At 33.6% G+C, this 14,106-nt stretch overlaps 3 protein-coding genes across 20 annotated transcripts in view; 2 read left to right on the forward strand and 1 right to left on the reverse strand.

Annotated features, from left to right (window-relative positions):
* Positions 1-2,440: 2,440 nt before the first annotated feature.
* MED4 (mediator complex subunit 4) lies at positions 2,441-5,564 on the forward strand. The gene is made up of 5 exons (XM_073093976.1): positions 2,441-2,631; positions 2,769-2,949; positions 4,161-4,312; positions 4,492-4,670; positions 5,029-5,564. The coding sequence occupies exons 1-5, from the start codon at positions 2,564-2,566 to the stop codon at positions 5,202-5,204; spliced, it is 756 nt and encodes a 251-aa protein (XP_072950077.1). The 5' UTR covers positions 2,441-2,563; the 3' UTR covers positions 5,205-5,564.
* Positions 5,565-7,498: 1,934 nt separating this feature from the next.
* Positions 7,499-8,849, forward strand: Dnali1 (Putative inner dynein arm light chain, axonemal Dnali1). The gene is made up of 5 exons (XM_073093634.1): positions 7,499-7,659; positions 7,826-7,957; positions 8,196-8,345; positions 8,429-8,557; positions 8,631-8,849. Exons 1-5 carry the CDS (start codon positions 7,573-7,575, stop codon positions 8,832-8,834), a joined length of 702 nt encoding a protein of 233 aa, XP_072949735.1. The 5' UTR covers positions 7,499-7,572; the 3' UTR covers positions 8,835-8,849.
* A 437-nt stretch (positions 8,850-9,286) lies between these two features.
* scrib (scribble planar cell polarity protein) overlaps positions 9,287-14,106 on the reverse strand; it is an 87,947-nt gene continuing 83,127 nt past the window's right edge. For 13 of the 18 annotated variants that reach the window (XM_073093978.1, XM_073093981.1, XM_073093977.1 and 10 more), the window contains 3 exons: positions 13,410-13,505; positions 12,693-12,872; positions 9,287-11,426 (listed from right to left, as the gene is read on the reverse strand). In XM_073093978.1, the coding sequence (XP_072950079.1) occupies positions 11,217-11,426; positions 12,693-12,872; positions 13,410-13,505 (486 nt within the window). In that variant the 3' untranslated portion in view covers positions 9,287-11,216. The other 5 variants (XM_073093986.1, XM_073093992.1, XM_073093985.1 and 2 more) reach the window with 5 other exon arrangements.

Below are 14,106 nucleotides of genomic sequence, written 5' to 3' on the forward strand. Positions count from 1 at the left end.
TGACGGTAGTTACCTATGTGAATACAATTTTTATACTGAAATTTAGTAGACTGTCGCATTTACTACAGTCAAGGGTCTTTTTTAATGTGCTATGTAATTTTGTGCGCGATGTACAGGTAAAACTAAAAAAAACACTACGGTAAGCCCTTCATAGGTATTAATATGTGTTTTATTTTAATTTTAATTAATTAATAAATATACAACATTTTTTAAATACCTTTAATACGTATTCAAATTCACATAAAAAATCTTACTTTCGATCTTTTCAACCAAAATGTTTCCAAGCAAGTAGACAAATGATTTTCAATTTTGAGTTTAATCATGGCGAATTTCCGTTAATGAGAATTTTACGATTAATTAATTCGAAAGTTAATTGCGATGTACAGTAATAAAGGCCCGCGAGCACGTGAAGTACGCATGCTCTCCGCGTGGTGGATCCCTCCCCCCGCTCCCTCCAACCCTGTTAACCGCGCTTGCGTGATCACGCGTCCGAAGCGTGAACTAAAAGCCGGTTAGAATGCCGCACGGCACCCCGCCATCCAATCGTCGGCTCGAATGGTTTGTGTACTTTGTATGCGAATACAACCCGTGTTTACAGAACTAATATGCAAGAGCATACATACTATTTTCGCAAGTACACTCATTGGTGCAGTACTTACTATTTACACCTACATATCGTATGACCGTACTTAGACCTAACGTTACAGTTTTAAATTACTTGAATCAGTATTGTTCAGTATTATCTAACGATAAGGCAGACGGGCTACCTGATGGAAGCCAGTCACCGTTGCCTGACGCCTATGGACATTTGCACAAGAGGAGTCGCCAATGCATCGCCGGCTATAAGGGAGAGCTCAAGTAGGGATTCTTGTAGACCTTTATTTAAAAAATATCGAATACTGCCCCTAGCATGCATGTACATTAGGGAGGTCTGTCTGTTTGTCAGGCAGCACCCACATTATTTTGAAATCCAATCTCATTATGTAAGAAGGAATGCAGACAAAAATAAATTTAGATTATTCATGCCAAAATCACGACTGGAAATATATAGAAAAAATGCTTTCCTCATGGCTATAAAAATATATAACAAATTACCAGACAAATACAAAGATCTGACCTTAAACATTTTTAGGAGGAAAATTACCGAATGGCTTATGCAACACTGTTTTTATGACATAAATTAATATTTTCAATGTACAGAATAAAATGACATGTATCTAGTAATTTAATACGACTTAACTTTTTTAATTTTAAATTTTTACGGTTTCCTATTTTTATTTCAATTTGACATGATTGCACACCATTGTAATGGTAGAATGTACGAACTAATATTGCTGTAACTATCTTTGTGTACTACATTCTTGCAATAAATAAATTTCGTTTCATTTCATTTCAATTATTGGCAATTATTGTTCATCCCCAAACGGAACAAACTAGCAAATTGCTACAATTTAAATACACGAATTGCTTTATAATTAAAAAGGTCTTTAGCCAATTATATTTTCCAAGCTCCAAACAACATAAATTAAGTATCTTGTACTTCCTGGAGTAGAAAAGGGAGTACAATTATTGCTTAAACTGATCCTTAAAAAAGTTCATAGCCAAAAATATTTCTTAATTTACTTTATTTATAAGCAAAAATAGTATAGAAGCTAGGTTGATCCCATGATTAATAAATATGTGTCTGCGCAGTTTGTTGCACTGTCTTGAGGACCAATGTCACTCAGCAAAGCAAATAAGCTACTCTGTAAAAGATTAACGCCCGTTAAGTAATTTTGTATGGAGCAAAAATTACAGATTTATAACTGCATTTATGAAGAAACCACGTTTACCTACTTTTAACTGAATTGTGCATTTCCATTGCATTTCCTTACAACTTTCTTTTCGAAAGTTAAATAATCCACTTTATAAGTATTTATAATAACAATAACGGAGCTCATGCCATAATAATGCGCAAGGTTTATAGACATTCAAATACTTGTACGCACAAATAAAAATGAGCACGGGTCTCCTCTGAGAAAGGTTTAGGCCATAGTCCACCGTACTGGGCTAGTACAAATTGGTAGATTTCCTCATGATGTTTTCCTTTGCCGTTATGAGAAGTAATTATTAATTTCTTATTTCTTATACTCATATAACTTTGAAAAATTACAGTGGCGTTGCTGGGATCGAATCTCGGACACCCGATTAGGTCCTTTTTAACTACTAGGCTACCACTACTTTTAAAGTTATCATAAATGGTCACAAAGTTTTGTGAAAGTCAACAGATTGAGAATATGTTTAATTGCTATATTAAAATAAATTTCATTACTGTTATTATTTGAATGAAAAGGTAATTAAAGAAATTAAAGCCGAAAAGAACATATCCATGGCTACAAAACCATGTTTTGAAAATATCATTGGAAATGACAATTACTTTGACAACTGACATCTATCATGTTTGTCAGTGTCATTCGTAAAGAGCCTGAAGTGCTTGGTGAAACTGTTATAAATAAAATTATACTCATTTTATTGCAAAAACTCTAAGTTTGTCAGATTATTGCTTTAATCTAAAATACTTCACATGGCGTCACATTTAAGTACTAAAGATAGATTACTGTCATTGATCGACGACATTGAATTGATCGCAAAGTGAGTACAAAAGCAAAGATGTTTATTAATTATTTGTATACTTTAAACCAAAAACAAGGTAATACTATAGGTTCTGTTTACTAAATATTGAACTTGTTCTCGAGAGAAACTAAATTTGGACCAAACATACATTTCAGGGAAATGATAGAAGTATCGATAGCACCAAAGTCTCAGAAGCTTTCGGCGGCAGATCACGCTCAATTGACTGACCTACTTTTAGCAAAGGATGCCGAGTTCAAGAAAACTCTAGAACTGGCAGACGAGCAAGCCAAAATACAGCAGAAAATGAATGAGTTAAAAGCTGAAGTAGATAGCAAGGTTTGTTATTGATACAATATTTCTTTAAATAACAATGTCTGTGTTAATCAAACTGTAAACAATATTTATTTGAAGTGTGTATTGGCCTGCTTCAAGTATTATGCTTCTAGTTGATTAATATCATTTATTGTCATCAGTCTGCAGTCTTATGTAATATAAATGAATAAAGGATCTCTACCTGATTTTGCTCAGAAAAATTGCCCTGAGTGTTAATTTGGAATGTGTAGCGTAAGTGAATCCAAGGTGCAAATCAAAGAGTGCAAGCAGGTCAATTGCCCAGAGCGGCCAAATTGAGGGCATCTACATAAAGTTTTTTTTCTAACAGAAAATTATGAATAAACAATCTAATCTACCCAATATTTTCTAATAGGCAGAAATTGTCAAATTAAAATTTTTGCTAGGCTAAAATTGGATGGATTAATTATTGATAATGGGCAATCTTTTGTTGAAGATGCAAAATCTTACAAACAAACTTTTATGTAAGTTTTTTTCGTTGACCTAGTTCTATAGAAACCGAAAAATTCCACTTCTAGCGATAATGGCATAAACTCATGCTACTACACATGACTTTCAATGAATGCTTATCAAAATAGCTAAATGGTACCCTGAATGCCTCTGTACCTTAACACGTTCACTGCACCAAACACGTCTGTGCATTTATTACACTAACTGTGTGCCCTACACGCACATGCGAGTTTCCATACAATTTCCTTATTCCTGTACCCGAGTGCCCACGGCGCGATAGTGAGCCCATTGTTTGTACCAAAAACGCACAGACTGGTTTTGTTGCTTTAAACTTTAGATACATTTGTCAACGGGGCAACCGAGGTAGTTGGCAGGCAGTGAACATGTTAAACAACAAACAAAGCAAAAACACCACTGTGCTAAAATTTCTTAAAACTTATGCTTGTGTACTACACATGTAATACTTGAACTGCAAGTAAATATTACCCCACTAACCATAGTCTGTATAATAGTTTTGTTAATACCCAAAATAAATTGAATAATTTAGCTATTAAATTACAATACCTCACATATTATTTAAATCAAAGTGTAGTTTTAATTTGTAATGTAATTATTTAATAAGTTGTAAAATCTTCATAAGTAAGGTTAATTATATCAGAAATAAGATTAGACTAAATGCAAAAATGCACAGATATGTGACGGTGATATTACCATTATTTTTGAAAAAAGTATTTCTTTATTTCCAGGACCAAGATATTCATTTATTACAAAGACAGTTGAAGGATGCAGAGCAAATTTTGGCCACCTCCTTATATCAAGCAAGGCAAAAACTTGCTTCAATCGTTAAATCAAGAAAACGAGCTGTACCTTCAGAAGAATTGATCAAATTTGCACACAGGTATTAAATTTCATCATTTATTTTATAAAACACTAAATTAAAACAATAATAATTACATTGATTCTCTAAAATCATCTAGCCCTCTATAGTGTAATGTGTATCATGTTTTATTGACTTTAATAAGAAAAAATATCAAAGGCTTACTTACCTTTGTGAAAATATTTATTGTTGTTCCACAGAATCAGTGCATCAAATGCAGTGAGTGCTCCACTATCCTGGCAGCCAGGAGATCCCCGACGCCCATACCCAACAGATATTGAAATGAGAGTGGGAATGCTCGGTCGGCTCTGTGACCTACCACTCAATGGTCACACACCCTCCACGCTCAATGATCTGCATCGAATAACTACTGGTGGAGGTAAAATTCCATTGTCCATTACTAATCACTACTAAGAAGTACTTGAAATTTTTATTAATTGTGTTGACTTGATCAATATTTGTATTTTCCGTAACTCAATACAGAGTATCTATTATATGCAGCATTAATATATTAACTTTCTTAGTAATTATTTGAATTTAAAACCGTTTTGTTATTGTTTGATTCATACTTTTACATCATACTTTGTTTATAATATGAATTTTATTTAGATTTTTTATTATAATGTGTGGGAATAATTTGTTTCCTATTAATTAATAAATGCTCTTTGCTACTTCTATGTGCATTTGTGACGACTTATGTTTGAATATTTATGTAACATTTTTTTACATTGTCCTAGTGCCTGCTTCAGCGACCAACCAGTTCACTTGGCACCCATCAGGGGAGCTTCATATGTCGGTCGGTGGTGGTAATTCCGTCGCTATCGATGGCCGAAGCAAGGACGCGCCCACACAAGAAGATGTCGAAGTCATGTCGACTGACTCAAGCTCGAGTTCCAGTAGTGATTCACAATAGTGCACAATTAAACGTAAAAACCTCTTAAGAGATCTATAGATGCTAAACTATAGGTCATTGAGGTCTTGTGATTACTTCAAATGTGTTACTCATTTATACAAGACTTTGAAGTGAGTAATATTGGACTTGAAAATAACAAATAAATCTTAATCAGTTTCTATTCACGTAATGTACACGTATCTGTGATTTATTTGTTACATAGCAATGTTTATAAGCCAGTTTTATACATCAGAGATCTGACAAAAATGTACGCGGTACAACTTTGTCGAACATTGTTCTAATAAAATTTCTATAACTACTATGTACTTTAGATAATAATTAGAAATAAGTAAATAAAGTAATGAAACGCCTTTTACAAAATTGTTTTATTACTATTATTAAAAAAAAGAGATCCCCTAAACTTATCGATAGATAATATTTTGTTGTAATTAAATCTACAGTTTTGGATATTATATTGATAAAAAAAAATTTTAACAAAAAAATACAACCAACTTCTATGTCAGCTCAATAACGTTGGATAACGATGTAAACAACGTGTCTAATATGAGCGCCGACTTCAGAAATATGTACTAAACCAACATTTATTTCAATTATTTTTTACTTTGTAGTGACATAGAAGTCGGTTGTATTTTTTTGTTAAAAATTTTTTTTCACCCTTTTTAGTGATGACATACTAACATTTATATTAATACAATATAAAATTGTATAAACGTGATCATGAATGAAGGTAAGGTCTGAGTCTACATTGATTGGAACCACCCGCTCGCTTAGTTTTATATTGTCTTATATGTTCCAACCTAACCTAACTAAATAGTCAATGATGAACTGGCTTTGCAATTTCATTAGAACCTACACCAAATATCTTCAAACACAACTCAATTATTCCCATCGGTTGAGGAGTTACATATTTAGTCTCCGAGCCACATTATCAGACCCTTAAATAGTCAATGATAAACTGGCTTTGTAATTTCATTAGAATGCACCAAATATCTTCAAACACAACTCAATTATTCCCATCGGTTGAGGAGTTACATATTTTGTCTCCGAGTCACATTATCAGACCCTTAAATAGACAATGATGAACTGGCTTTGTAATTTCATTAGAACCTACACCAAATATCTTTAAACACAACTCAATTATTCCCATCGGTTGAGGAGTTACATATTATGACTCCGAGCCACATTATCAGACCCTTAAATAGTCAATGATAAACTGGTTCTGCAATTTCATTAGAACCTACACCAAATATCTTCAAACAAAACTCAATTATACCCATCGGTTGAGGAGTTACATATTTTGTCTCCAGAACCCACTCTGATCCTCATCATATTTAAATGGGACCAACTTGTAGCAATTGTACACACACGAAAGTAAAGGCATTAAAATAGGTTCATAAACGGCGAAGTTATGGCTGTTATATTTGCATGGGTGGAGGAGTTCCCCTCATTTTCTCCAGAACCCCTCGATGGATCCTAACCATATTTAAATGGGACCAACTTCCAGCTCGTCTCTATACAATAAAAAAATAATTATTGAAATCGGTCCACTAACGGCGGAGTAATTCGTGTACATACATAAAAAAAAAGATACCGGCCGAATTGATAACCACCTCCTTTTTGAAGTCGGTTAATAACAAAGTTTACTAACTTAGTCTTTGATTGTGTGCTACATAAAAGTAAAAGGATCTATAGTCTGATTCATAATTAGGTGTCCAAAATGTAAACAAAGAAATGTCACTGTCAAAATTAACAAGAAACACAAACTTTAACAAACTCAACAAAAAACGAAAATTTAACAAATATACACAATTTAACAAAAACATTATGTAAACGAGAAAACATTAGAGTTTGATCACAATCACGAAATTGAAAAATATCAATTACGAAACTTAAAAATGACAGCACAAGAAATGTCTTGGATTCCGATTGTGTTACCATTATCACATTTTAATTTTCTACCATAATTTTGTTTTTTATTATTATTACTGTATGGAACGAAATTGAGGTGATATAAATATTAGAAAATGTGAATTAATCTTACTTTATTTAGATTATTATTTTATTATTGTTGTATTATTTAAATATCGACAAAAATAAAAACTACCATTTCTAACGTATTTTCTTGATAGGTCAACACCTTTGTTTACATTTTGGACACCTAATTATGAATCAGAGTATAAAGTTTATGAGCGATATGTTCCTTTATATTCTTAGTACATCCTTAAAATCATTATCTTTGTTTACCTCAATGCAACTTATTGATAGCGTTACTATGGAAACAATATTTGTTTAATAGATTCTGTCATATTCAACAAAATAAACTTGCATAATATTGTTTTACTGTAAAGAGATATTTGGAGTGTAAAGAATGGGTGAAAGGGCGCCGGTTTCTGCTGAAGATACATTAGTTCGTTATGATAACCCAGTTTTAGTTACTAAACAACCTGAGAAAGCTGTAAGTAAAATAAATCTTAAAACAACATGATGTTTTAAAACGTATTCCGTAAAAATAATCACTTATACCTATTTATGTTTTGAAATATTAACCTTATTATTTGAATTATTAAGGATACCAAAAATGTTACTACTTTTGCCATTATAATTAAAATCTACTTTTGCAGACTTCTCCTAGGGGTGGGCCCTCTACGCAACCCTGTATACCAACAGAAGCGAAACGAGAAACTGAAGAAATCCTCAATGCTATTTTACCACCAAAAGAATGGGAAGAGGATGGTCAAATATGGACTCAAAAGGTGATAATTTAAATTAAAGTTTTAAATTATTTACCTATTTATTCAATTATTTGCAAGTATTTGACAACTTTATTCTTATCAATTCTATCTTAATGATCTGTTCCTTCATGTATAATTTCTAGTAGCTAACCTCAGGATTCGTTGTTTTGAATCATAAGAATCTTAATGACGCTTAAATGTTGTTAAAATTGGAATTTTTATTCGGTATTTGGTTAACAAAGTCCGACCATAATTTCAGATATCGTCAACGCCAGCTACGAGGCTGGACGTGATAAACCTGCAAGAGATGCTAGATACTCGTCTGCAGCAGCGCCAAGCGAGAGAGACAGGCATTTGTCCTGTTCGTAGGCAACTTTATACTCAATGTTTTGACGAACTTATCAGACAGGTAAGACGTATGTCCCTATAAAATAATAATTTAACATTTACTGTGTTTAATATTTACCGTGTTTTAACATGAAAATTGATCAGGTAACGATAAACTGCGGTGAAAGAGGACTACTATTATTGAGAGTGCGCGATGAAGCGAGAATTACAATGGAAGCCTACCAAACTTTGTACTGCAGCTCTATAGCTTTTGGCATGAGAAAAGCTTTGCAGGTAATTGTCACATATTAATAAAGTCCATAACTAACTAGTAAACTGTTTTAGTTAAGTTTATTTTTTTATTTAGTCGGAACAAGGTAAATCGGACCTTCTGGACCAAGTAGCAAAGTTAGAAGCTGAACGGTCAGCCCTAGAGAAGCAGTGCTTGGAACTGAAACAGAAGACTGAGCAATTGGAGAGACGAGCGGCAGAGCTGCGCGCGGCCGAGGAGAAACGCCACCAGGAGGAGCTACTGGCCTTGAAGAAGACCAACGCTCAACTAAAGGTATGACTGAAAATTGATTATTTATAGGGCCATAGAATTATCCAGAGTACACCAATGAGTCGTTATTTTTTATTTTATTTTTCCACAATAAATTCAATTAGTTTGCTACTTTCAATATTGATAATGCGCTATAACAGTTCACCATCACCATCACGGTCGTAGTAACAACTCCTATTAACAGTTTTGCGACGAGTATGGAATTTCTTAAAAATAGATTATGATGATTATGAATAAATTTAATTAATTCAAATTTATCTTTTCCAGGCACAATTGGAAGGAATTATCGCGCCAAAGAAATAATAAATCTTAAAGTTAATCTTAATGAAATTTTTACTATAATATATTGTTATATTATTATGTCTATGCTCTTAAAGGTAGCATATGCAATTGTGCTCAGGAGTGTTATTAAATTTCAAAAAATATCTACTTTGTGTATATTTCTCAATAAAACTGCCAAGTACTTTTATTAAAATATATATTAAACCATTTATTGGACAAACATACAATATTTTCATTAGTTTACAATCCACATATCGCTAGAGCCTTATAAAGATATAAAGGACACATAAAACATTCTTTCATTCAACACATCAAACCATTCATTGCGATATTATATCTATTAAATATTAGTCAAAACATGTAAATTTTATATCAACAACGGAAATATACATTATTCTGAGATTGGATAAAACGGATCTAAGTATTATAAAATTTTATTATTGGACTTTAAAAATGTAAATGCTAACATCATCAAATTGTTTGTAAATGACAATAAAATTAATAAAACACTTAAAACAACGTATCTGATATAAAACAAAAATATTGGAATAAGATACTAATTAATCGCAACTTTACATTAAATCCATTTAAGGAATTAAGGCACCACATACATTGAATAAAACTAAAATATTAAATTAATATTCTAATACACCATAAAATAAACACAAATACTGTAAGATTTCAACTATGACAATGCACAAATAAGTTTAGCGTACACTAATTTTATTAATATTATGAATAAATCAAGACAAGACATTACGGAGACGTCAATTATGCCTACTTTATTGCAATTGCGCAACGCAAGATGTACGCTCGCTGCTCGCGTGTCGTCGATGGTATGTACACTTACATTTTACATAATCTCACAAACTCCTTCCAACATCACATTCTACTTCACATAGGTTCCAATCACTTTCCCCCAAACTTTCACTTGCAGGTACAGCATCAACATTCAGTCGAATAGTTAAAAACTTGCACGGAATGAAAATTATTAAAATTAAATACGTAAAGTATTCAAAATAAAAACAACTCAATATCGTTTACCAAAATATTTAGATAGATACCTATCACAAACCTAAAATCTCCGTCAAAATTAATAATAAAAAAAATAAAAATTGTGATCAAAATAAAATGCCACCGTAAACGCGTCGCTCGGTAGTGGATTTCTTCAATATTCCAAAGTTAGATTAACGCAAAAGTCGGTGGAATTCTAAACTTACTATCACAGTTATAATACAAAATATAGATGGAAACCCGCTCGTGTCGTTCGTTTCGTTGAAGAAATCTACAATCGAGTTCGATTCTCGACGCGGGTCGAATGGAGGTCGAATGAGCCGGAGCGTCGTTGTCGTGGGTCGGTGTGTGGCAGATAAGTATGCACAGAGATTGAAAAAAGGGCGCACGGAACTCGAAAGCTATACCCAAAATGCAAGTACCATAAAGTAGAACGAGTGTGAAACAAAACCTAAGTTTATATCATAGACAGGACTTTTCACTACCCAAGTCTACTCGTAATAAAACAATCTAAATAAAACGTTTTAAATACAGAAAATAAATCCGAAAAAGCAATGAAAGGCGGAACATTGTATTTGCTTTACCGGCAACACTTTCGTGCTCCGTGCGTTCCATTTGCCCGTTCATTATTAATGTGCGTAGTGTATGGGCATAGAACAGAGCAAAGATTGCCCGTGGAGCGACCGCACTGGGCGCCCGCTAGGAGCGCTACACGCGTACGATGTTTAATCGTCTAAAATCTAAAATATTCGTTGACAAAAATGTGTTTAGGAGGACGAAAAATAAACTTCAGTGCACCCCAAAAAACCGGCTAGGGCCGCTGTTTCATGTGTGTGTATACGTATTACCAAAGTTCGTGACCATTTAGCTGAGCAGTGCATATTTCGAAATGCGCGGAACGGCATTTTTTATGATTACTAAATTTGATGTCTAACAAGAAATTCTACAGCGGAAATCTTTAAACACAGTTTATACGGTGACACTTGAAATTTGTTACAACCTGTCCCATCAACGAGATAAGCTGTCTTCGCAACGTAAATCCGAATATGCGCAACTCAGCGGCCATAAACTACGCGATAGATGCTTGTCATTCGTTCACTGCGGCTCAGTGTACGCGGTGAGTCGTTGCGCGGGCCCGACGGGGATGGCGGTGACGCGGCCCGCGCCGCCGTCCAGCAGCGGGTTGACGACCTGCACGATGTCCGGCTGCAGCGACTCCCCCTCGCCGAGCTCCACCGGCGCGGTCTCGCTGCTAGGACTCGTCGTCAACTCCAGAGATATTATCTTCTCTTGTGTCGTCTCCACCTAAACGAGTACGGTTCCACGTGTCAAAATTCATCGCTAGGCGGTAAATAAACATGTTTAAGTAAGATTTAGTCACAAGATGATGTGAAGGAATCTGGATGGTTTTAGATCAAACGAACGATTTTAACTAACAGTGTTTTAATATAATGTACTAACTTTACTTGTTATAGTATATAATGTCAATAACTCGATACTTGAAACGTTCGAATTGAAAAAAATCTAAGCAGTGTCCCTCTAGCCGAACTTCATTGGTATATTATTTTAAACATGGTAATGTACGTAAAAATCAAGAAACAATATTTTAGCTTCGTTCGTTTGAACTAAAATCCACTCAATGGGACTACATCAAAATTAATGAAATGTTCGAATGAAACTTAGCAGAAATGAATGAAAGAGTGTTAAAGACTCGTACAGTTCACAAGTTGTATATACACATCTACACAAGTTAAATAAAACACATGCACTAGGCTACATTAGTATTGAAATTAGGCATTGGTTAGGCCACAAAGCTTTAAAAGTTTATAACAATAATTGCAACAAACCATATTTTCTTTTCGCTGGCTTTCCGTGGCTAGAATCCAGGTATTGTCTGACAAATGATACACAAATATTAAGTTAGCATGCCATGCTTAAACATCATGCAACACACATGTGATTTATATATTTATGTAATATATTAATAAATAATGAATACCATAAATATAATACTATTGTTGAATATATTATCAATCACCTAAATTTTGTTTAACATAATATTGCTTATTTTTCGGTTATTATTTTGGAGCAGAAGAAATTTTAAAATATTTTTTCATTAACGTGTCGCTACCACCATATCAGTAAATTAATTCTATGTGAGAAAGACTAGGTGCGATGTATCTACAGCTTCTATTTCATCTACTTGCTAAGACTATTATTTGAACACCGTATTTGACGTTCGTGATATATATGTATAAAGTGCATAAAGGCTGCAGTACAAGTCATTGGTCAGTCAAATGATGATTTTGATTTCACTAGTTTTCAAAAAGTCTTCCGTCCACTTTCAAATGCAAATACACATCGCCATCAGTCGCAGTCGTAATAACGTTTCAATGTCGTAATATAACAGCACGTAGAAAGCTAAGCATACTTTGAGATACAAATTATCATGTATTTAATTATAATAGAGATACAATAAAAACCACACACAAAACAGCTTTGCCTGTGTACAGCGTCTTCTATTAATAAAAAACCAAATGCAGCAGAATGTACAGTCGCGACCTCTCGTACCTCTTTCTCAATGACTTTCTCAATGTACTCGACGGTTCGCACTTTAGTCTCTCCGGTTGTGGGACACACGTATTCCTCGGTGCGTAGGGTAATGCGCTCGTCTAATAATTTTTCTTTCTCCTTCACGGCCAGTATTGGCCCCGGTTTTGTACGTAATGCGATACGTGGCAGGGGCCATTTCTATAATTTGTAAAGCCAATTTGACATTCACTCCCCATATAGACATACTTGTAATAATTGCCAAGCGACAACCCAACCCAACATATAACACATTATCTGTTACCTTTTAGTCATAATATTAGGAAAGACACAGCATAATTAGTTATAAGATATTGTTCTATATATCTCGATATGTTTCTCTATTTTATTGGTATATTTGAAGACACATAATTATGACTTAATAATAAATATATGAAATCGATTGAAACTGAACATAATGCACCGATATAATCAAGTGTTAATGACCAATCAATGTTAAGTTACGGACAAGGACATGTATTAGGTATGAATTACAACATAAATATGTTTACTGTTAGATGGAAAAAACAAAACAATTTTTAATAATTAATCTGATATTTAGGAACATAAAATTAAGTTATGGTCGCAACATCTTCGAAGTTAGTATATTTCATATTTGATCTGTTTTTTCCATCAGCTTGGTCCTCTAACATTTATTTGGATGGCATCCAAAGAATTATAATCGTAATTGTTAATTACCTCTGAAGGAGACTTATCCCTTGTTGGTAGTTCTCCTATAATTTCATGCGCTGGACCCACCATGCTTTTAATAGCTTTTTGCGATTCTATCGCTTCCTAAAATATTATAAATTTTATAATTACTCACGTGTAAGCGATCACACAAGTTTCATAACGAGTGTTATTACATTGTGTGACTTTGTTCAAGTGCTAAAGCATGCAAGTCAATTTAGTTAGTAGTGGTCCAATTCAAGTGCCGGCCGATCAGTAGACCCTAACGTTACCTTCCAGCAATTTTTCCCCTATAAAATTTATGTTGATTCCGAATTGTAAACATCTAACCTACTCCATACTGAAGTTTAGGTTTAGTTTGAAAACCTGTTTGAAGTATTTACTATTATTTCTTACATTTTAAAAGTCACCACAATGATGTTAGGATTCGAAAAAATCGTAGCACTGTGAATGGTTAATGACGCTAATGATATGCGATCTGAACGCTAGCTTACTATCGCTCACTACGCAACATTAGCTACAAGTAATCGGTATTTTCATATTTGGGCATCACTAAAAATATATCTAGAACTATGATATATCACTAAACATATGTATGTCAGATACAAAAATTACGAGTACATCAAAATATAAATTTTTAGGAAAAGAATATTTTTCAACTCAAGTACCGTTTGAGTTGAATGTTGAGTTGAAGTTCTTTATGTTC

The sequence above is a fragment of the Epargyreus clarus genome, unplaced genomic scaffold, assembly GCF_041222505.1.
Source record: "Epargyreus clarus isolate Ecla_fem2 unplaced genomic scaffold, WU_Ecla_fem_2.2 ptg000005l, whole genome shotgun sequence".
In the NCBI taxonomy this organism is placed as follows: domain Eukaryota; kingdom Metazoa; phylum Arthropoda; class Insecta; order Lepidoptera; family Hesperiidae; genus Epargyreus; species Epargyreus clarus.